We start from the raw sequence: 24,424 nt of genomic DNA on the forward strand, positions 1-24,424 counted from the left end.
AGTCATGCCAATCCATCCCACAGTGACTACCAATTATCAAAATGTCTTTTGTAGTAGATACTGATATGGTAAAATCTTGTATTGAAGGTGACAAACCATGTGACCAAAGATGGAAATGGGCATTTGAAGGCTGGACTAGGCCAGTCATGGAGTCATGTGCCACGTACACGTGTACTCCTGCAGAGAATGGAGAACGCAGAGACTTCGTCCTTACGAACCGCGACTCTGACCAAATCATCACGACAGGTGGTTTTAGGATAAATTGTCTAGATCAGGGGATCTGCTCCTTGAGGGCTACCATCCTGCAGAGTTTAGCTCCAACCCTACTCCAACACACCTGAACCAGCTTCATGGTGTTCAAGGTTTAGCAGGTAAGTATGTTGGAGCAGGGTTGGGACTTAACTCTGCAGGAAGGTAGCCCTCCAGTACCCCTTTTCCACCAGAATGACCCAGGTGCTAGGTCAGAGATAGTGCTAGTGCCCATTTGGAGTTGGTTCGACTGACGAGCCTAAGAACCGGTTTGCCTTTCCACATGCTAGAGAGCCACCACTGAGCCAGTTCTTACGTCCCTGTATACGTCTCCTCTTCCTCAGCAACGCTAGCGAGGCAGTGGGAAACAAACACTAAAACACACCAGGCTTGGTTGAGATGCATCAGAGCTGCGCAGACCGATCCGCGTTTGGTATCAAAGTAACGCATGAGCGATTCAAAAGCATAAGGAGTCGTATGCTCTCTTTGATGCATCTCGAACAAGCCTTCCATCAACAATGGCAAACGTTACGTTACTATTGATGCTCATGGCTTTACAATCCTACATCAGCATCAAAACACAGCGAATCCAACGCATTCGTGCAGCTCATCATGATTTGTATAGACGGAGATTACAATCAAGCAGCTATTAGCGCCATTAGCTGCTATTTCAAAAATGGCGGTCACAGGTTTGTGTTCGTCTTGGTCACGGTAACCCCGCCCCCAGCCCCTGACACAAGCGGTTCTTACTTCTAGACCAGTATATCGAATATTGCACTTTAATAATTATTTAATCAACATCATCCTCAATAAACCCGTCTCCAGCATGTTGCCCCCGGTCCCTCGAATATTCTGATCTATTATGACCTCCGAGCTGTAAAACTGCCAGAATAATAATAATAATACGCTGTTTGTTAATTGGCCAGAGGAGAACTGGCACCCCGACTGAGCCTGGTTTCTCCCAAGGTTTATTTTTCTCCATTAGGTCACCTAATGGGGTTTTGGTTTCCTTGCCACTGTTGCCTCTGGCTTGGCGTGCTCAGTTGGGGACACTAAATTTTTCAACTAAACATCGAAATATTGATCTAAAGCCCACACTGTCACTGTATGATACTTGAAATTTTTCCAGAATGGCTATACAGCTGAATAAAATTATGCTGCATTATTTTCCTGTTTAACACTGTAAAGCTGCTTTGAAACAATCTACATTGTTAAAAGCGCTATATAAATAAAGTTGACTTGACTTGACTTGACCAGCAATGTTTTGGTGCTACTTAAGAAGCATTTTTCCTGGTTCAGAGCTGGTGCTTTGGGTGTTGAAAGGCAAAGAACAGATTTGAAACTAGGCTCTGGCTCCGAACCAGCACTTGGTGGAAAAGGGGTATAGGAGCAGGATTGGCTACCCCTGGTCTAGGTTTTTAAGAATAACCCAATACAATTTATACTGAGTGGGTATGGAACATTACAATTTACTGGGTTTTTTTTTATCTTCAGGCTTGTCATCTGGTAGAGGAGTTTGATCTTTGTCACTGGTCTGAAGAGAGGACGACCTCCATTTCAGGCAAGAGGAAACTAGAAAGCAGTAAACCTTGACAGAAGTGCCACTCAGTGTTTTCATGGACAATTCAAATGGCTCTGCTTCTTTTGATTTCAAAGACTAAGAGGAATATTTAGAGTCAGTGTAAATATGTATATTATTTCTATGGACTGTTTTTGTCTTTGACAAGTGATAAGGAACATGTGCTACTTTGTACGTTTTTTTTTTTTGTATGCGTTTACTGAAGTTACAAAGGCCTTGCATTCTTTTTTTTATTAAAATCTTTTATGTTGGCACCTTAATATTTTCTAAATGATGAATGGAACAAAGAGCAACTTTAAAAGATGCGTTTTCCTCAGTACTTACAGTAAAAATGACAATTTTTCAATGGAAAAACAAATTCGTGCATTATGCTGTCTCACCTCTATGTGTCAGTATAAGTCCAAAAATTACTGAGTGCACCTTACCGATTAGACAAAATCAGAAAATTAATGTGTTTTACAGACACACACAATCACTCATATTTCAGAACAGGACTGCGTTTCCCTATTGCATGCTAGACTGACTCAATTCAAGCACAAATCAATTTCTTTGTGCATAAAAAGCTTGTTTTAATTAGAATGATTGTGATATTTGAAATTACACGCAACTACCATTACTAAGCTAGAGGGCTCTTTCCCAATTTACTCTACACAATTATTTGTTCCACAATCATGCCTCATGGCTGTTACTATTGAATTATTAATCACTTGTCCTGTGCCCAAGAGCATACTTCATACAAACATCCTTTGCCAAAACAGATAAATGACATTGTATTATGATGGAGTCATCAAAATCATTACACTTATTGACCTTCTTGAAGAATATGCTTAAGAAATGAGTGTCAGCATTAGTCAATGACACCAAAATAAAGTTTAAAAATCATAAATATGAGAATCCATAGTGAGAAAATATCTCCATGTTAAACCAACACAAACTTGAAAAGCTAGGAGTGACAGTTTTCTAATACCACAATGTGGTAAAGCTAACAAAAAATGATTTGGAGACACGGTTTAGAAAAAGTTCATTCAACTCGGTCTGTCGTGATTGACAGCATTGTATTTTTGTAGCTGCGTGTTTGGTGAAACGGGCATTTTTTCCAATGACATTGCTTGTTAAAAAACAGCAAACCTGAGCTTTGTGCTAGTGTTCTTTGAGCAGTCTCTACATCATCGTTCAGCAGGGGGGAACCACCCTCCTCTTTCGGATGCATTCCCAGATCCAGTTGGAGGTGACCTTCTGGGCTGAACTGTCGTCCTCTGGCTCTTTCAGTGTATGTGTGGCTGAACCAGAGTCATACTCAGGCACCAGATCTCCATCGTACGCTAGGAAGTAACGTCGCAGCTTCTCAAAATCCTGTACCGACTCAGGGAGGTAGAGCTTCACGCCTGTGAAAATGTCCAGTAGTGTCTGCAGGAACATGGACAAGGGTGAAAACGTGTCAATTGTGCACAGCATTTACATGTTTTGAGGGAATCAACCTACAAATGGCTATTTATAGTTCATTTGAGATGGAAGTATTGTAACAGTCATTTGACTGAAGAGGACCAGAGGGTTAAAGCTGAATTTTGCTGACACATTTTACATTTTGAAATTATAATTTTTTGCTTCATCGGAATGGGATGACACTTGGTGAGCTATATATATATATATATATATATATATATATATATATATATATATATATATATATATATATATATATATATATATATATATATATAAAGCTCACCAAGTGTATATATATATATATATGTTTTGTGGGTGGGGGGAGGGGGGGGGGTTGTCAATGTCAACTATAACAGCACTTTTCAAATGTGTGAAACAATCATTAATTCAGCCACAATGCAGTAAAAAAAAACAAAAAAAAAAAACAGCAAGGAAGAGGTTACACTCTAAAACATCAAGAGTTCAAAACAGACACACTCTCACACAAATTAACTGGTGTGGCTGTATCAATATGGTAAAATTGAGCCAAAAGACTCAAATAAGAGGTTAAAAGGAACTGTATGTAAGAAAAGTATTTCAATTAATCATAAAATCGCCCTGATATGTCACTAGACATTAAGAAATCATGTTAATTTCAAATATTTATATCACTGCCAACAGTTGTTCGGCCAGGATATTGTCATTTTAAAAGTGAAGTTGCAGCCCTCAACTTATGTTGATGTTGACGTTGACATGTGTTTTGGCCTGAAGCGCCACCCTCCACCTATCTACTAATCACGAAGTCAGTAGTGTTTCGGCATCCGGGTTGCCAGCTCTGCTCTAGTTACCACAGCTGCAGCTACAAGCTTTTTGGATAAAAAAAATAAAACTTTACGAAACCTAAAAGACCTCGTTATGAATCAGAAAAACCTTGTGACAATGGAAAAACAAAGAACTTGCTGTGTAGGATTCGTCACTTGCCATTGGAAGCTCCTTCTAGCAGCCTACGTTCCTGCAGCCTATCTGGTCACCTCGAGTGAGGGGGAGAGGGGATACACTGCTCTACAGTAATTTGAAAATGATTGCAATACCAGTTTTGGCCACAATCTTACAGACATTTCCTTTGAAATCAGATCTATTATGCGGTGATAAAATATACCGGTTCATTTTTATTGAATTTTGATGTTATATGTCCAAAATGTTCTCCTCTGCTCAGGTTTGAATTTACTAATGCAAAAACTGACACTTCAAATCAACATAAAAAAAAACCTAAACCTTGTCAAAAAGTAATCTTTGAGAATGTCTAAGTATAAATCCACATCCACAACTTAATCAAAAGTAGTATTTATGTCTAAAAACACTAGAGAATTTATAAGCCACTTTATATAGGAATCTTGTGATTACAACATGGCAGTACATCAGTTTTTCTTTTTTTAACTCCCACCAGATGGCACTAATCTACCTTCCAAAAATTGGATTCCGAATGCCTAGTCTCTATTTTAACATGGAATACTGTTTTAGTTGACAGTAGTTGGGGGGGGGGGGGGGGGGTAAATTGACACAGTGTGACCCCTAAACGAAGAGGACCAGAGGGTTAAAGGGTCAGTTCACTGAAAAATTTAAATGTTCTCGCCCTCATGTCGTTCCTAATCTGTATGACACTCTTATGCAGCGTGCTAATGGGGTTACTTTGAAAATTTCCAATTTTGTCCATGCAATTAAAGTCAATGGGGTTCCAATGTGGAACAGATGTAAAACAGCATTCACGCTTTTTCAAAAGAACTGCACTAACAGAGCAATCTCACCAGAGTCTGTTTTAATTAGGGCTGCGCAATATATCGAAATATCGCAAATGTACATATCGCAATATGCGTATCGCAAGGGCACGCAATATCTGAATGATTTTAATAGGCTACTTCAACATTGTGAAAAGGGTACGTTTTAGGTTGACGCATTTGGCAGAGAATAGACTGGGCTCACGACTGTTACTTATGTGACTTGCTTGACGTGAAAAAGAGTAAACGCAATAACTTGCGAAAAACAACTCCTTGCAGTCTCGTGCTGTCTGACACACACCGAAACGTGCGCACAAGCAGTTCTTTTTTCGTGTCTTTTTACACAACTGTGTGTGTCTTTGACAGTTCAAGTGTGTCATAATGGCTGTATTGATGAGTATTCATGTAAACACAGTCAGTTATGCTTTAAGTGAAAGATATCAGTTGGGGAAAGAAATAGATTTTACACACTTAAAGCAATATCGTATCGCATAACGAATATCGCATTTTTCTTCAATATCGCACAGCCCTAGTTTTAATTGAACCAAACGAGCCAAGTGTTAACAAACCTAAAGGTTAAAAGTTCCAAAGCAAGCAAAAGAGCTAAAACAAACCTTTTCATTCTTCGGGTCCGTTGTTTGAATGGTCTTCAATTTACTTTGTCCATTGCTGTGAACAGGTTCTTTTTTTATCTGAAATTAAGTGAGATCACAGAGTTTGAGGAGAAAGATTAACCAAAGTCGGATATATGAAGATGAAAAGACAGACTAAAAGATTTTTTTTCTTTTTAAGAAATGAAAACTTCTATTCAGCAAGGTTGCATTAAATTGATTTAAGTAAAGACTTTTACAATGTTACACAATATTTCTATTTCAAATAAACGCTGTTTCTTTGATAAAACATTTTCAGGATTCTTTGATGAATAGAAAGTTCAGTTTTTACGCATCACAAATGTTTCTTGATAATCAAATCCGCATATTAGAATGATTTCTGAAGGATCATGTGACTGGAGTAATGACGCTGAAAATTCAGCTTTATTTTAAAATATCTTCAAATATTTTCCTGTATTTTTGATCAAACTCGATCAGACTTGAGCATTAGAGACTTCAAAAAACAAAATCGTATCCACCACAAACTTTTCAACGGTCGTGTGTGTGTATACCTTCTTGGCCTCTTGTTTCTCTGTGGGTAGTTTCCTCTTAACTGCTGGAGAGGATGATTCTGTTTTCACTGCCTTTGCTTTGGGGGTATGACCGTTTTCTGAACAGTTGAAAATGACAGAACATTAGAGCTTTTTTAATGGCTCTTTTATGATGCAGATGGCACACTTGACAACTATAGACCCAACAGGATCGGTTCATAGCAAATGCTTACTGGTCTTTTTAGCTGTGGAAGCTCCATGAGATACCGAGGGAGAGCTTCCTCCACTCTCTCCTCCTGAGGAGCTCTTGTCATTTTTGCTAGTTTTGGATGGACCAGCTGTTACCTCAAAATCACAGTTCTCCTTTGAGATACGATACAGCTCCTGCAACAAAAAGAATTAAATGTTGACATGAAATGGAAGTTGCAACAGTCTTTTCATCTCTATTGTGACATACACCAGAGTGAAACGGAATAAAAACAAACAAAAAAAAGTAGGATGGGACTTGATTTTGTCCATCTGGAATTGATTGGATGGTTGTGGTTTGCTATTGCTGTGATGTGGGTGACTGGTTGTCCTGTCCTTGCGCCAGTAAACACATCAAAGAAAAGATGTTGCATTTAAAAGGGGAAGTTATTTTGATTATGAAGTTATTATAATAAATAATGCAACATTCCATAAGAAACATTTGTCAATTTTAATTTCATGGTGAATTTCATTTAAAGGGGTCATGAATTGAGAAATTAACTTTTCATTAAGCCTTTGATATATAAAAGTTAATCGTGATATAAGAATATCCTTTACTTTTCGGAGCTGAAAACTTCCTCGTTAGTCAAAGAGAAGCTTTTATTGACACCAGGCCCAGAAAACGAATGATCTCAGAATGTGACGTCAGAGTGTGGTGAAACGCCGCCTCAACAGAAGTACGCCTGATTCTGTAGCCCCGCCCACCGATTATGGGCCTACGTGGAGCTAAACCGGATCGAACTTCCAAGCAATAAACATGCTGCATAAGCTTCATTTGGATTCCAATATATGGATAAACTTTATTTTTTATGAAGATCCAGCTCACATGGGTAAGACATTGCACGTGTTCCTTCATTTCACCACGGATTCGTTTGTAAACAAGAGACTGGATTTGCAGACAGGATGAGATTACATGAATGAATGAATGAATGAAGCAACATACTAATGTGAGTAAAAAATTTGTTTTTTATATATGTGAAAGTATTGCATTGTTACAGATCGTTTGAGATCTATTGATTGTGTGTGTATGTGTCTAACTGAACATAAATTAGCACGCTGTCACAGGCTGGAGAATCCTTTATTTGAGGCGTTCGGGCCAGGGCTCATAAAGCCCAACGTCCCGGGTTTTTTCCAGACAGGCTACCAAAACATATGGCCTGCCCGCCGGCCTTAAATACTTGACTTGATATTTGAAGGAAAAATACAATTGAAGAAGTTTTGATCATGCTTTGATTTGTCTGACTCTGCTGTGTGTGTGTGTGTGCGCGCGTGTGTGTGTATTAGTAATGCACGGTTCGCGGTTATATCCACCGATCGGGCGGGCCAAGTAATAAAAAAAAATTACATTCATATTAATTGCGGGTGGATGAGAGAATTCCGGTTGCCATTTCCCACACGCTTTCAAAACAATCCCTCACTTGTACTCACGGGGGAGGAGAAGCTCATTATAATATGCAAAGCTTATCCAATCATAGCAGTGGGTGTTTACTTCCAAGTCTTCATTGCGGCACACCCATAAAAACGAGCGCTCCATGAGAGAGGCTCAAAACCAGGGTAGAAAATAGCCTATTACTTATTCATTATGATGTTTTTGAATGTAAAAACCACACGAAAGTCACAAGTAGATCTCAGACAACAGTATACATAAAAAAAAAAAAAAAAGCCAGTTCATGACCCCTTTAAAAAAAAATGTATTTGATTATTTACAAAATAAAAAAAAGATTCTAATTTGACACAAGTTGTGATTAAAAACAGAAGTAGTATCAGCAACAACAAAAAAAGTAGGGCGGGGACTTGTCTCAACCTATCAGTTGTTGATTGGATTTTGAGATGTGGGCGTTGGACTCAAAACTGAATGCGAGTTGGAAGCCGAGTGTGGAGGGCCGGGGTTTAAGCAAATTAAATGATTGGAGAAGTCAGACATGCGTAAACTGAGAAAAATCTGTTGGTTCACCGGAAGATCAAATTATGGCATTTTTTATGAAAAAAAAGAAAAATGTACAAGGATGAGTCATTCACAGTAAGATCATGCATTTACTAAATGAATGAGGGCAATTTTCATTTCATGCTGATTTTAAGAGCATATAGTTTCATCATTTTGTACATGCCAAGAAAAGATTGGTTTTAAATTATTCACACATGTAACATCTTTTGAGGCGCTTGATGGCACATTCTGCAGTTCCTAATTGCTTCTCCATGCAAAATGCTTACAGATATGCAAATTTCATTTTACAGTCAAGGGTACCTTGAGCTGCTGAAGGTTAGTGGCTGTCTTCCAGTCCTTGTCGTCACGCATTCGAGTGCATCGTGGGAAGCGGATGGATATGCCATCCGCAGTGTGCATTTCTGATTTGGAGAACTCTGCTCCGGTTATTTCCCACACTGGTGCTTTCTGCATGAACAAACAGGATATATTCATCCTCAGTCGTACACACAATACAAACTACTACAGTTTCAGTTCAGTACAAACATCTTAAACATTTGAGTGTAGGGTCTATTTAACACATTCATCCGAGTTAAAGAGATAAGCCAATAAAGTTCCTTCATTGCCGTTTTTCCAATCATATACTCAACTGTAACCAGGTTTTAAACAGTCGCATCAAGCTCATTTCACATTACAAGCACATAAACATTAAGCATCCCTTTGGTCATATTGGGAAGAGGATTGGCTCAGTCTTACTTCTGGATTCCGGATAATGAAATCTGGATAATAGTTCTTGACAATCTTCAACCATCCTGGGATCTTGCTTGGATCCTGTGATGGCAAGATTAACAGGAAACTTGCGTCATGCAACTTTCATAAATCTGATATAGGCAGAAGAAAATCTACTGCTTAAGTCATGAGATTTACCTTGCCTATTTTGATGACGTCCAACTCCTTCTGCAGTCTGGCTAGCGTGGCGTCGTCATAGCCTCCTGAACACTTGGTCACAGTGCACCACTTCCTGGATTCTGGGTCATAGCAGCCCATGAGGAAACTGGACATAATTCCACCTGTGTGATAGGACAGAATATTTCAAAATTGTGAACACTAACAGCTCTTAAGTTCAATAATTGTTTAAAACCATTTGGATTGGACTGCCGATACTGACCATTTGAGCCTTTGCCATAAAAAGCTCCAAGCACCACAAGGTCAGCTGTGTCCGCCATTGCTCCTTCATTCAGATAGTCCTTCTTCACCTTCAACCAGTGACGCTTTCCTGGCTCATAAAACCCCTGAAACAACAATAAAGCTCAGAAGCATGAAGTTAATAAAAAAAAATGTGTTGCATTTATATAGCACATTTCTGGGTACTCAAAGCACTTTATATATGGCAGGGTGGGAATCTCCTCAACCGCCACTATTGTGCAGCATCCACCTGGATGATGCGACAGCAGCCATATTGTGCCAGAATGCCCACCACACACCAGCTTATTGGTGGAGAAGAGACAGCGTGATGAAGCCAATCAGTATATGGGGATGATCAGGAGGCCAATGGGCCAGGATGCCGGGGTTACACCCCTACTCTTTTTCGAAGGACATCCTGGGATTTTTTTATGACCACAGAGTAACATCTCATCCAAAGCACAGTGCATTTTGACATGCTTTAGTGTTCCCATCACCAAACTGGGGTGTCAGGACCCACACAGACCACCTGCTGACCTCACTAACTCCAGCAGCTACCTGGTTTTCCCAGGAGGTCTCCCATCCAGGTACTGACCAGGCTCAACCCTGCTTGGTTTCAGTGGGCAACCATACTTGGGCTACAGGGTGATAGCTCCCAGCATGTATGCCACTTTTTCACCTGAGAGCAATAAGCTGACAGAATCCTTGGGCTTTTGTCATTGAGATCATGGGCTATTGGCTACATACTATTTTTGCAGTATGTATACTGTGCGCAGTATGCACATTTTCAGTGAGAATGGAACAGACAGGACAACGCATGACATTTATCAAAATGTGAAGTGCACAACAGAGCACCTTGAGCTGCAAGCTGTATCCTACAATGCAATGTGCTTGACCTTTCATTTCCAGCGTAACAAAGAACCCGGAAGTAATGTCAACCATCATTTTTTGCCTCCGTTTAAACATTCTGCAGGGAATTGAGATGTTTGCCTCACAAACCGGATTACGAATGAAACATTTTTACTTCCTAGATGGTAACAGGATGCCAATCAATGAATCAAGGACTGTTTACAACAACAGGAATGTTTGGCTCAAATTTGATCCAATTCAATTCCTTGATACTGTTAAGTTCATACACAGTTCAGTTATTTATAGGAGAGAAAACGCAACCAAACTCACACTTGTACATTTTAAGAACTCACAACTGCGTTCTCGGAAAACCCACCATGTATGAATGGAGCTGGCTTGGACAAGTAGTTGTCCCGTGAATATGTCATACAGTGTGACAGAGACGTGCGAGTCACCTGACGGTTTAAGACCCACTCACTACTCCTATCAGTTTGTGTTTTATGCACGATTCAAATCCTCCGCTCTCCACCCAGACATAAAAGCTGCTGCCAGTTAATGAAATTGAGAATATGGGCTTGACTCCCATTGCACATTCATACAGACAGTATTCAAGACGCTACTGTGAGTTACTGTGAAAACGGGTAATTTCAAGACTCACTCCTGTAAGCAAATTCAGTTGTCAATCCCAAAGATTGACAGTGTGAATGTAGTTTGTTTGCAATGGGCTGGAAACAGATTAATACATCTCTGGAAAAAAAAAAAATTGTTGCATTGATAGGATGCGAATATTCGTGTGGGTCTGAAGCATAGACTGTAAAAAAAATGGACGTAGTGTCCGTGACGTCACCCATAGGGTTCTGTAGAGCAGTTTTGAAGCCTCGTAGTTGGCTGTTGACATCTTGGCAGCACGTCACTCCCAGATAACAGAAAATGGGCAAAGAGGCGGGACGTGGCTGGAGCTGAGGTGACGTGATGACTAGCAGACGGCAGACAAACGACAATCCACCTGTCACTCAAAGTGGCCACCCTTAACTATGCAGAACTTTAAGGCTTTATATAATGTAAACGAATGAGTTATAAAAAAATTCACCCCCTCACAGTTGTCATGAAGGGCAGCTGTATAGACCAAAACCACAATTTGTACCAGGCTGTAAACATGTTTTTGTTCTTCTGTAAAGTTGGGCATTTTAACATGGGGCTCAATGAGATTCTGCTCCCTTCTGGAGCCTGTCCCTAGCGGCCAGTCAATGAATTGCAGTTTAAGTCACTTCCGTATTGGCTTCAAGAGAAACTGGGGGAGGTTGCCACTTGGTCTGAAGTAAGCATGCCGCACTAGTGTTGAAAACTGAAGCCAAAACGTCTCGACCCCAGGTGGTTGGTCCCAGTATAGGTCATAACCCCACCCCTCCATGTATTCTAATGGATGGGAGACAAACTAAACAATCAAATTACACTTCAAATAATTTTCCCAAAATTGGTTTCTGTCATTTTAGGCAGTTTTTAAATCACGCTGTTTTAATTTCAAGTGTTCGCTTTTATAAATAAGTTTGGTTTTAGTTCATTATTTGATGCTATAAAACAGGGGGTGTGACGTCATGATTGACAGCTTCTCCACCAACAGACTTTTTTTCGGGAGGAGATTGGAGCTTTAGCTTTAAAGGGATAGTTCACCCAAAAATGTAAATTCTGTCATCATTTACTCACTCTCAAGTTGTTCCAAACCTGTATGAGTTTCTTTGTTCTGCTGAACACAAAAGTATATATTGTATATAAGAATGATTGTAATCAAGCAGATAGAGCAACCATTGACTACCATAGTAGGGGAAAAAATACTATGGTAGTCAATGGTTGCTCTATCTGCTTTGTTACAAACATTATTCAAAATATATACTTTTGTGTTCAGCAGAACAAAGAAACTCTCACAGGTTTGGAACAACTTGAGGGTGAGTAAATGATGACAGAATTTAAATTTTTGGGTGAACTATCCCTTTAATTTCTACATTTCCATAAAGTGTTTATTTCACACCGACATAATAAATTGTTCGGCATCTGTGAAAGTGTGGACAGGCTTTTGATATCGCGGCTCTACTTTCTGCTCTCTACAACGCAGACTCCAGTCCCAAATCTGCGCAAGATGTCAGCGCCATATTCGGACATTGGCGGCTTCACTTTTCTTCAGTGGAAGGTAGTGAAGACATGTCGTCCATATTTTTTTAAGGTCTATGGTCTGAAGAGACGCATTATCAGTCTTCATTCAAATTTAAATGTATCCAAATTTTCACACCAAACATTTGTCTGGGTGTGTACAGGCCTTACAACATGGGTTATATCATACGAATTCAAGTCCTTTAGTAAGGTAGCATACTTTGCAGTTTGCAGTACGCTAGTATTGCATTCAAAATGTAGCCTGTACCTTGATATCCTTCAGAACCAACCCCTCCAGTCCCTCTCTGATGACACGCGTGATCATTTCTGCCAGGTCAGCAGCTCTCTGTTGGGACACAATGTCATTAGCCATAATGAAATCATCCACCCTGAAGTATTACTATAACAATAACCTTTAATTAACTTGACCTACCTACACATTCTAAAATACTGAGGACATGCATGATGGGTAGAGAAAGAAAAACATATTTAAAATACCACTGTAGAACTGACCGTGACATGCTTCATTTCTGAGAACAGAATCCTGTTGGGAACTTCCACCATATTGTCATGGAGAAACTTTCTTCTTTCACAGAGAGGTCTGAAAAACATCACCACATCAACATCTTTCAAGTCTTAGATTGAAAATGTCAATAAAACTTTAATATAAATGTTTTATTGTTCTAAAACATGAAATAACCTTCAGATAATGAAAAATGAATTCCTTTAGGTTAACTCACTTGTCCATGAGACTGACACCATTAAAATAAATGCAGTCGAACACAAACAGACCCACTTGAGCGTCTTGGAAAGCTGCTTTCTGAAAAAACAAACAAACAAAAACCTCAGTTCTGGGGTCTATTCCAGAAAGCTTCAAATGATAGTGCATTTGAAACATTCTTTTATGCCTGCTGCAGGCTGCGCGATTTCGGCAATCCTATAAGATCGTTACAAATTGCACTATACAACATGGATCTAATAAACTTGTGTACGACATGCATGTAGACTGTACGATGATGACACCTATTGAATCGTAGGCTACGACGCAAGTTAGTGTCGAAGAATAAAACTTCATCAGCATGTGCTAGTGGTAAGTAAATAAATAGAGCAAGATGAATCACACTTTGGCAATTGTGGTTTTCATGTGCACAGAAAAAAAGAGAAAAAGGAGATTATGGCTGCGTCATTGCTAGGGAAGAGGCCAACTTGGCATGCCAATTTTGTATGGAGCTTGAGGTAAGTAGCTTTATGTTTTCGCTCCATGTCGCGTTGATAAATACACCATTTTTTATTGGCTAGTCAGTGGATGTAGGTCGTAGGAACAAAAACACTGATGACCATGCTAAATTTCTGACACTGTCAGAAAATTATCGCAGGCTATCTTTGGTCGCAAGACCGTGAAAACGTCCATCTTTAAAACCTCTCTCACTGTACGACGTAGGACACAGAAATCGCCACGATTGGTTATCTTTCGTCTGGGACAGCCCAAAATCCTACAGTGTGCACCGGGCATTAAGGAACGCCAAAACATAATTGCTCTCTGGTTTACCTTGTGTACTCCAAGTGTCCCAAAAGGCAGTGGTTTGCTAGACCTTGTGTCAATCAGAAGAACTTCAGCATCAAGGATCATGCTATGGCCACCAGCAAATGCCTGCGGTATGAACTCTTTAAAATGAGCAACCTGCAGGAGAAATCAATTTTTAAAATAAATCTTTGATTTCAAATGCGCGCACACACACACACACACACACATATACACACATACATACACACATACAAATAAATACAGCTAACAGTTGCTGGAGGTCCTAACCTTGTGTGGAAGTACTGGTTTGAGACTTCGACTGAAGTAACTGAAGTGGTCGCCATTCTTATGGACCTGCACACGCTCACCATCATACTTGATCTCAGAGTACATCCCATTAGGACACTTCTTCATGGCATACTCAATGGACTTACACGCCTCTGCCTACAAGAATAAAAACAAGCAGTAGATTTAAAAAAAGTAAATACTAGGCATAATCGTATTACTTTTTTTAAATTATTTAAACAAAATATATCTTTCTGCTTATTAACTTTCCCCACCACAGATGAGTTATCTTGTCTTTTATGAGAAAACACTTCCCTGCCATTGAGTGTTTTCAATGTAATACGCTAGGGGGCGCCATTACACATCTCCAGAATGAGTACAGTATCTCCAAACAGGACAAAAAGAAGCAGAAACGAGCGATCTCATATGCAAGCAGATGCATATGAAAATAATGCGATCAGCAACAATAAATGGCATATAAATCAAAACGGCCAAATGCTACAGAGAGGAATGTCGACCCAGGAAGGGGTTTGGACTGTGCAAGCTTTGGGGGTGTTGATGGACTCGTTCTACCCCATCTGTTTTGCTCATTGTACTGAATCTGATTCAGAAATAGTCTTTGACAACAACGTGATTTTCTCAGCTTTTTGCTCAATGTGTTGCTTTTTTTATAAAACGTACCAAATTTTAATTTAAAAAAAAGAATGCATGAAGCTAGAACAAATACATTTTGTGAAAATGATCAAAAACGCTGGCGGCTGGCAACTTAGTGAAAAAAAAAAATAATAATAGCTGGCAGGGAAAGAGTTAATAATCTTCAACTTATAGTCCAAATGATTTAGTTTCAATTAAAGGTGCACTGTGTAAATTTTACTGGCATCTAGTGGTAAGGTTGCGAATTACAACCGCCCACCCCTTCTTTTCACAGCACAGAGAAGCTACGGTGGCTGACATAGGACAAAGATGTCGCCTGAGACAGCAGAGCTAGCGCTCTGTAGAGCAGTTTTGGGGTTCTGTAGAAACATGGCGGCGCAAAATTGCGGACCCGCGGTGTATGTAGATAGAAATGGCTCAGTCTAAGTTAATAAAAACATAACGGTTCATTATGTAAGGTCCACATGTTTATGCACCACTGAAAACATAGTTATGTATATTATATTTAATTTCTGTCAAAAGATCCTCATAAATACTACACACTGCACCTTTAATACTGAATGCAATCTGTAGCTGAAGAATATGGAATTAAAGTGACAGTTCACCCAAAAATGAGAGTTCTCATGTTGTTCCAAACCTGTATTACTTTCTTCTGGTGGAACTTAAAAGAAGATATTCTGAGAAATTGTTTAATCAAAATGGTTTGGTTACCAACATTTCTCAAAATATCTTTTTTTGTGTTCCACAAAAGAAATAAAGTCATACATGATTAGAACAACATAGTAAATTATGACAGGAAAATTCTTTTTTTGTGAATTATCTATTTAAGATCACTAGAGACTCAGACCAGCATTGGCTGTACGGGGGTCATCAGAGACGCCTCCACACTAAGAATCTTTCGGGGCCCTGTTCCATTAGAGGCTTCCTGCTGGTTCCGTAGCACCCTGTCAATTACGTCACCAAGGTTACGGGAGGCTTTGAAGGCATCATATGCGTTAGGGTCCACAGCATCCAAACTGATGAGAGAAAGGTTACACTGAGTGAGACAGAACAAACATGATGCCTTTAGGTACAATTTACTAGCAACACTTACACGTGCTTAGCCCCCGAGTTGATTTTCAGATCATGCTTGACCAAACGAATGTAACACTTCAGATCATTTCCGGTACATCTGGGAATCAAGAAACGCATTTTAAAATTAGCATAATCAAAATTCAAACAAATGGAAAACATGTTTTTTAACCCTCTGGTATTGTTTGTGTGTCGGTCAAATGACAGAATTTATTTTTATTTCAATGAAATGATTGCACTAGATTTTAGCTCGATATAATGTCTAGTGTTTTAAGGCATTCTATGGTACTGAATTAATTTATGCAGTAGTTATAATCCATTGATTAATTTTTTGAGCATGGATCTGAAAATTACATTTCCAACTTGAACTGTTGTAAATACTTTGGATCAGAGACTTAAGTTTGGTCTCTTTTTAAAAACAACACGTAGCGGATTTTTGCTGAAGTGAAAAAAAAAAAAAAAAAAAAAAAAAGAACTTTTGAATGAAATTTATTGTTATAAAAATAAAATATATATATATATTTTTTTTACTTTTTTATATGAAATATATTTTCCAAAACACATTTTACTCTAAAACTGAGAAAATCAAAGCCATAAATCTGTGAGGTTGATCACAAAAATTTAGCTTTCCGTAAAACAATTGTGCACACAGTACTAAACGTGTCCAATAGATGAAATTTGTCACTAATTAATTTCCCATGCGGTCATTTTTGACTGCGAACAACAGCAAGTGCCAAAACCTACATGTTTCGTACCATTCCAATGAAGGAAAACATTCTAAAAAAACAAAACGTAAAATTTTTCAGTCTCCAAAAAAAAAAAAAAAGACCGAACAGCATCAGTGGGTTAAATAAGCATTTTATATAATCAAAGATGAAAATTATTTCTATCTCACTTTTTAGCAATGTCCTGCAGCTCTGTCTGCTGATCATCCTCCTTTGTGAGTAGGGATAGACGGCTCAGTGAAGCATCCACATCCTGGATGGTCAAAAGACTCTTGGCTGCTGGAGGAAAAGACTTGCTGTCCTCGAAAAACATCCGCACTGTCTCTGAAACATCTCCCTATATAAAACCGATAAAGATCAATTAAGAAAAGGCTCAAATATTTCTTGGACTACTTTTGCGGATGAAATATGCAAGACAATGCGACAAACCTGTTCCAAGTCCTGCACCATTTCATCCTGACTGCAATTCAATATGCGGCTGAAAAGCTTGACAATTTGTTTGTCATTGAGGTTGTACACATTCTTTACCACTCCTGGGAGGAGAAGCTTCACCGTCAGGTACAAATCTCCTCTGAATTTGTCTGTGAAGATGAGGGAGGGAGATTAACAAAGATCACTTTGAGACTGCTTGTGTTAAGCCCCGTTTCCACCAAAATTACCCGGACCAATTTGTTCCAGGAACTTTTTTCCTAGGAACTCTTTTTCCCCCAGACCTGCTGCGGTCTGCGTTTCCATCGCGGTCTAAAGTACCGTGAAGATTAGTTCGGTGATGTAGGATTGCTTGCAACTTTCCAGTTCCCGCTGGATTTCATCCTCCGCATATAAGCTTAGGCCCCTACCGATCAGACAGAAGGCGTTTTTCAGGTTTGAAAACGTGAGGCACTGCCTTTTTGGGTTGACGTTTTTTTGATTTAGAAAAAAGCAGTGTGCTGTTTCTAGGCAACCCCCGAATAAGCTGTGCAGTCAGTCTAATCAATGGACAATGGAGAATACGTGTGATGACGTCGAGTGCTTTTCTGCTCAGAGTTGATTTTTTTCTCAACTTCATGCGCTCAGAGCGCTCCTTCAATAACGCGAGGCGTAGCAGGCGGTTAAAACACGAGGCGCCCGGGGTGCATAAGCAGCGCGCATAATGCTCTCTGCCAACAGAAATCTATTTAAAAAAGGCATCTCTCACTGCAAAAACACGTTCTGTCTGATCGGGGCCTTAATAGAGCCTGAACCTAGTCATCAGATAATCCTTTTTAAACTCCATTGTTGATTCGCAGCGCAACAGACTTTTAGGTTGAAATAAAATGCTGCGTGAACTCAACCAATCAGTATGTTCAGCGCCCAAGTTCCAACCTCGAAAGTTCCTTGCTTTGAAAAAGTACTACCTCGCAAGCAGGGCCATTTTCATGGGGAAATTTTTACCCAGAACTTTATTTAGACCCTGGTCCCTGCGGTTGAAACACACAAGAGTACCACCCCAAAGCCCCTAGTTCCTGGGGAAAGTTCCCGTGGTGGAAACGCGGCTTTAGTTAGTTCCCCCAAAAATGAAAATTAATTACATGAATTACTCTCCCTCATGTCGTTCCCAACCCATAAGACTTTCGTTCATCTTCAGAACACAAATGAAGATCTTTTTAGGGAAATCTGACAGCTTTCTGTACTCTCCAAGTCTCTATCGACAGCTACGCAACTACCGATTTAGCAGTGTTTCCACCATGGGAACTTTCCCAAGGGAACTAGGGACTTTGGGGTGGTACTCTGTCTTCCGCAGGGACCAGGGTCTAAATAAAGTTACGGGTAAAAATTTCCTCCTTAAAATGGCCCTGCTTGCGAGGTAGTACTTTTTCAAAGTTCAGGAACTTTTGAGGGTGGGACTTGGGCGCTGAACAATGCTGATTGGTTGAGTTCACGCAGCATTTTATTTCAACCTAAAAGTTTGTTGCGGTGTGTGCAGTAAGAGTTGTTTGCTATTCGAATCAACAATGGAGTTTAAAAAATACGACCAAGGGACTGACGACGAGGTTCAGGCTCTATTATGTTTATTTGAGGATGACGAAATCCAGTGGGCTCTGGAAAGTCGCGTGCAGTCCTACGTCACCGGACTAATCATCACAATACTTTAGACCAAGATGGAAACGAAGACAGCAACAGATCTGGGAGAAAAAAAAAGAAGAAAAAAAAAAGTTCCTGGGAAAAAAAAAACAAATTGTGCCAGGTAATTTCGGTGGAAACAGGGCTTTTGATGCTTCGAAAAGTTCATAAAGTGATCGTAAACATAATTCATATGAATCAAGCGGTTTAGTCCAAATTTTCTGAAGATAGATTAATCCTTTATATGATGAACAGATTTAATTGACACTTTTATTCACATATAAACATTCATCAACTCACCCATCAGTTGTGGTAAATGGAAGCTCAAGCATGTTCACGTGCGAGAACCAATGAGGTTCATTCTCGTGTTACGCAGCACGTTTGAGCTTCCGCAAGAACCAATGAGGTTTGTTCTCACACGTCAAGCAGGTTCGGTTGAGCTACTGTTTATGTTCGCTGATCAATGTTTATATGCAAATAAAAGCCTAAAACCATGTCTATACCGGACGCGAGCGGCGTGATAAAAGACAATATAACCCATTATAATCAGTGATGTTGTCTACACTGGATGCGGCGCGGTGCAATGCCACAAACCCTGACAGTAAACTGAAGTCTCGTTCTATTTATGACGTACTGACATGAAGGACAAATGCTTTGCAATGGTCGCTTTGTTGCGTCCAGTGTAGACCACTTCTAGCTGTTGCGGCGCGTCAACGGTCACATCTGGTGTAGACGGTGTAACTTATGGATTCCTTTTTTCGATCTCTTTATTAACTTTTTGTAGTGTCAAAGTGGTAGTTGAATAGCCGTTTTAGGAGAGTACAGAAAGCTCTCAGATTTGATCAAAAAGATCTTTATTTGTGTTCTGAAGATGAACAAAAGTCTGACGGGTGTGGAACGACATGAGGGTGAGCAATTAATGACAATTTTGGCCTTAATGATGGCTCTAGTCATGCTTACCTCCACCAGAGCCTTTTGTTAAGAAGTCTCTGATGATCTCGGTCTTGGCGTTGTAGCCTGACTTCTCTGCAACTAAGGCACAGAGTTTGCGGAACTCCCGCAGCAAGTTGTCTTTATGGTTGTGGTCACATAGCTGAGCTGATAAAGCACTGCCCTGAGTGGGTTTGGCTGGAGACGGTCCAGGACTGGAGGAAGAGGAACCAGCCTTGGTAGCTGTGGACACACAGTGTTAAGCCTTGTATTAAGTTGGCAGAGCATGACAGCATGAAATGATACATCACATTTATAGATCAATATCATAATGGTCCAAAATTAACTCTGGCCCAGTAGCAAATGCAAGTAAAAATGGCTTTGGCAGGTCAACAGATTTATTTTCCAGCTGGCAAGACACTTTACAAAATTAAATGGTAAGAATGATAATGTGATCGTCGTCCATGTAAATTCAAACCAATACATACTGTCTATATACAGTACTAAGTGACTAAAAAGACAACTTGTGCATCTAAATATAAACATACATTTATAAAATATAAAAATTAAATAAGTAAATAAATTTAAATACATAAAAGATGAAAGGGGCGGATTCTGAAATCCACTGCCGCTTCAATATACATACACACACATATATATACACATATATATACACATACATACATATATATACATTATATATATATATATAAAAAAAATCAAAGTCTTATTCAATATTTATCCTCCTATATTGTTGTAAAGATTTTTAATGATTCTTTCCAGTTATGATATTACTTAATCAATAGAACCACTGATTGTTTTCTAAAGTTTGTATTTGGTCTCTGAAGAGTGACTGAGGGTCTGGCCTAGGGATGTGTGATGTGTCGCTTAACACTTGATAGCAACATGTTGTCGTGTGTTTGGATTTTGGTGGCATCACACACCCCTAACATGCCATTGATGCCAGGAGTGCAGTAACAGTGCTTACTCACTTAGCCCGGCTTCCAGAGAGAAATATGGATTTGTCTGTCATTTTAAATTTTCTTTTATTCATTTTATATTTTCTTTTACTGAAACACAAAAGAATTATGGTGAATACTGTCTGTACCTCCTACTGAGAGAAAGAACGTTATCAGTATGTTTTGGGAAACTTTCTGGTCAGAACTGGATCTCAATCAACTCCAACCTAGGAGAAACTGTGTATGTTCGCCGTATTCTGTGTTACAGATCAGTATTGAAGGAGTAAAACGGATATCCTAAGTAGAGTGATGTTGTTCTGAACAAACTGGCGCCGGCTCCAGACCTGGAAGGTCACTACATGCCTAATTCCAGCGTGAAAACGTCAACAAGTGATCTATGGACACGTGAATCTGATTAACTGACAATGTGTGGAAATTTACTATGACTGTCTATTTTCTCTTAGCCAATCAGAATCATTCAACTTGCAGTAATGACGTGGCTGGACCTTGAAAACAGTAACTGTTGAGACATTGTTGTACGAAAAGCTGGTAGAGAGGAAGCGCGACCTACAAACTCCTCTAGAGACTTGAAGCTGGCTTCTGCTGATGAAACTGCAAACTATTCTTCAGTACATTTTTCTTTAATTAATTGCACTCCTGACTCTTAGTCTTCATTCTTCACAACTGGTCTTGGGTCCTAAACTGTTATCCCGTAACAAAGATAAAAAGCTATAATATTTTTATTAAATACAGATTTACTGGCAGTAAGAAATATTTATGGCTGGTCAAAATCTTAACCCATTTTTATGGCAAAGGGGGAGGGGGATTCATACTTTTAAAGTATGCATCAGCAAGGATGCATTAAATTAATGAAAAGCGACAGTAAAGACTTTTACATTGTTACAAAATATTTGAACTTTCTATTAAAAGAATCCTGAAAAAAAAAAAATTGTATAGCGGTTTTCAAAAAAACATTGAGCAGCACAATTGTGTTTAAAATTGATAAGAAATGTTTATTTATTCCAAATCAGCATATCAGAATGATTTCTGAAGGATCATGTGACACTGAAGACTGGAGTAATGATGCTGAAAATTCAGCTTTGCCATCAAAGGAATGAATTACAAAATAGAAAAAAGAACTGTATGTTTTACAATATTCCTGTTTTTACTGTATTTTTGATTAAACAAAAGCAGCCTTGGTAAGCATAAGAGACTTCTTTTAAAAGCGTTAAATAAACTGACTGCAAATATCTGAACCATAGTGTATCTTACAAATAAAAAAGTTACACAAATATTACAAAACAAAAATAGTAGCTAAAGAAAAAACCCATGCTCTCTTGGTGCTGTACCTGTGAAGCCAGAGAACTTGCGAGGAGCGTTGACGGTTGGATCAGCTAGCGGTGCTGACAGCTGTCCACTGTTGTTTAACTTTGCTTGCACTTTCTTCTTTGGGCTTGCATTGGTTTTGGCTGCCAGTTCTGTTAAAGAGAAGAGAGACTGTTCAGCATGTCAGGTCTGCAATGGCATCTGATGCAAACTAAACAAGGGGAAGAGTGGCCAAATACCTGACACATGTTTATTGATTAGTTCTTTATCCTCATCCTGAAGTTCCTCCCATCCCTCCAGCTCTGTGATGTCCTCGATTTTCTTTGTGGTGGCGCGTGCTCTCTCCAGCTTCTCAAAGATGCACTTTACGTGGTACCACTCCTTCATTTCCCCTGCAGACTCACTGAACGGGTTTGGCACTATCTTGCCAATCCGAACCAGCCCCTTCATGATCTTGTCTTTGCATTTCTTGCACCCAGCCGTGCCACGTTTGGCATATTCCACGCAGAATCTCTGCTCTGCCATGTCTGGTTGTTCACGTTGCCACTCAGGCCAAGACACGTGGAAATAAGAGCCGGAGCTGAGAGTAAACTGTCGAACTTGTGGCACACAGAAAAAGAAGCCACTGGGGCTAGATGCAAAGCCCCACGTGAATGTAAGAGCCCTCGAGCACTGGAGATATTGATAATTTAGTGTTGTTCTGAATAAAGTTTCCCTCAAAAGTTTTGGCAAAAATGATCTGCTTAGTGTCCTCGCTATCCCACCAAACCAAAAACTGGGCATAAAGTTCAGGAATAGAGAGTTTCCATCTTGCACAGCAGAGGTGAGTTCTGCAAGAAGAAGAAAAAAAAGTAAATGATCATGTTTAAACAATATTCAGTGAATTTTTAATATGAACTGGGGTTGTGTGGAAAGATTAAAACACCACCTGAAAACACTTTGATTTATTTATTTACTCATTAAGCATTATACAACGAATGTCTAAAAATTATTTAAAAAGGTGACAAAATGCAAAATAAGGCGTATAAATTAAAACAAAATTTAGTCAATTAAAATACACAAAATGTACTGCAGAGGAAATGTTATCATAAACAACTTTACCTAAAAAAACTGCCAAAATTGTTATTTGATACTAAAAGGTGACTCACAATTATGTTTTCTATTTAGGTGTCACATTATAAATAAAATACATTTCAAACTTAACCCAAAATATCTTAATACACCAAAATAACAATTCCTTTTTAAGTGTAGATGTCAAATAATAATTTAATATATACAAGTTAACAAATGGCAAAACATATACATTCAAATCAAAAGATTGTCTTTAAGCAAGAGAATCCAATACTGTCAATATACTGCTTGATTTTACACAAATATCCTACCGTTATATTAATAGTGAATTTACATTTATGTAACATATGATATTGAATCAATTATAATATAAAACACCTAACGTTACAGTCTAACACAATGCGCATACAATCGTTTGCACCTTTAGTCTTTAAAAAAAATACTAATAATGTCATTTTCAAACAGCATGAGACAAAACTGCCATTTGATACTAATAGAATAACTTAGTCGTTTAGCAGTATGTTTTGGTGGTTCTGTTTACGTGTCGCTTTGTTGATCAACGTGGAATTAGCTCACATGCTAATCTTAGCTGAACTATGCACCAGCAGCCATACAACCAGCTAACTATGAGGATATACAGCACCTCATCTCAATTTAGTTTTACCTCAGTATTTAGTGCAAGTCGATCCCCAGCTCCTCATGTAACGGGTTTCATTTTTTTAAAAACAACAACTGAATGTGTTAGCAACAGAACATGATTTCTGGATTGTGTGCGGTCCCCTTTAAATCACATGAACGCTTCCTCTTTGTTTGCAAGTGTTTCCTGTGCGCACTAGTGCGCATGTGCACCAAAAAGCTGATGTTTTTTTATTTATTTTTGCAAACATTTATCGACCTGCATAGACACAGATACAAGGTGACCGCTACCAAACGTAACTTTAGTCTTTGAATTGATTTCAAAATGTTAGAACGTTACAAAAATGTAGAAAATGTATGAATTTCACAGTTTGTTCTACAACACACATTAAAACCATCAAACAACACTGTTGTTGTTGTTGTTGTTGTTGTTGTTGTTAATAAAAATAATAATAATAATAAACTTTAATAAAAATAAAGTTGCTAAATAAGGACAACAGTGGTTTTCTGTTTGGTCAAGCACTTACACTCATATGGACTAGCCTACTTGTGGTAGTTGTAGTCCTTATCAAAGACTTTAGATCAGAGGTGGACAAAGTACACAACTCCATTACTTGAGTAAAAGTAAAAGTACTACTGGTTAAA

The 24,424-nt window shown here is 38.9% G+C and overlaps 2 protein-coding genes across 2 annotated transcripts in view; one reads left to right on the forward strand and one right to left on the reverse strand.

The window, feature by feature from the left end:
- Positions 1-2,079, forward strand: part of rad51d (RAD51 paralog D) — a 16,190-nt gene extending 14,111 nt beyond the window's left edge. Inside the window, exons 10-11 of the mRNA XM_079814801.1 lie at positions 88-246; positions 1,744-2,079. Of these exons, the coding sequence (XP_079670927.1) occupies positions 88-246; positions 1,744-1,842 (258 nt within the window). The 3' untranslated portion in view covers positions 1,843-2,079. The remainder of the gene's footprint in view (positions 1-87; positions 247-1,743) is intronic.
- Positions 2,017-23,961, reverse strand: lig3 (ligase III, DNA, ATP-dependent). Its single transcript, XM_079814800.1, has 21 exons — positions 23,808-23,961; positions 22,312-22,902; positions 22,096-22,224; positions 19,818-20,030; positions 17,205-17,356; positions 16,946-17,112; positions 16,073-16,150; positions 15,827-15,995; positions 14,329-14,484; positions 14,065-14,196; positions 13,256-13,335; positions 13,029-13,116; positions 12,784-12,861; positions 9,508-9,631; positions 9,267-9,409; positions 9,096-9,170; positions 8,661-8,807; positions 6,403-6,553; positions 6,191-6,288; positions 5,643-5,720; positions 2,017-3,235 (listed from the first exon to the last, which is right to left on the reverse strand). The coding sequence occupies exons 2-21, from the start codon at positions 22,853-22,855 to the stop codon at positions 3,002-3,004; spliced, it is 3,036 nt and encodes a 1,011-aa protein (XP_079670926.1). The 5' UTR covers positions 22,856-22,902; positions 23,808-23,961; the 3' UTR covers positions 2,017-3,001.
- Positions 23,962-24,424: the final 463 nt, after the last annotated feature.

Source organism: Gobio gobio (genome assembly GCF_949357685.1).
Source record: "Gobio gobio genome assembly, chromosome: 4".
NCBI classification, from domain to species: Eukaryota; Metazoa; Chordata; class Actinopteri; order Cypriniformes; family Gobionidae; genus Gobio; species Gobio gobio.

Coding starts and splice junctions, on each gene's coding strand:
- lig3 (XM_079814800.1), bottom strand. CDS start 22,855: ATGCCCAGTTTTTGGTTTGGTGGGATAGCGAGGACACTAAGCAGATCA. Junction 9,632..12,783: donor TGGTTCTGAAGGATATCAAG/GTACAGGCTACA, acceptor TTGTTGTTTCAG/GGGTTTTATGAGCCAGGAAA. Junction 6,554..8,660: donor CTAACCTTCAGCAGCTCAAG/GTACCCTTGACT, acceptor TTTTTGTTGCAG/GAGCTGTATCGTATCTCAAA.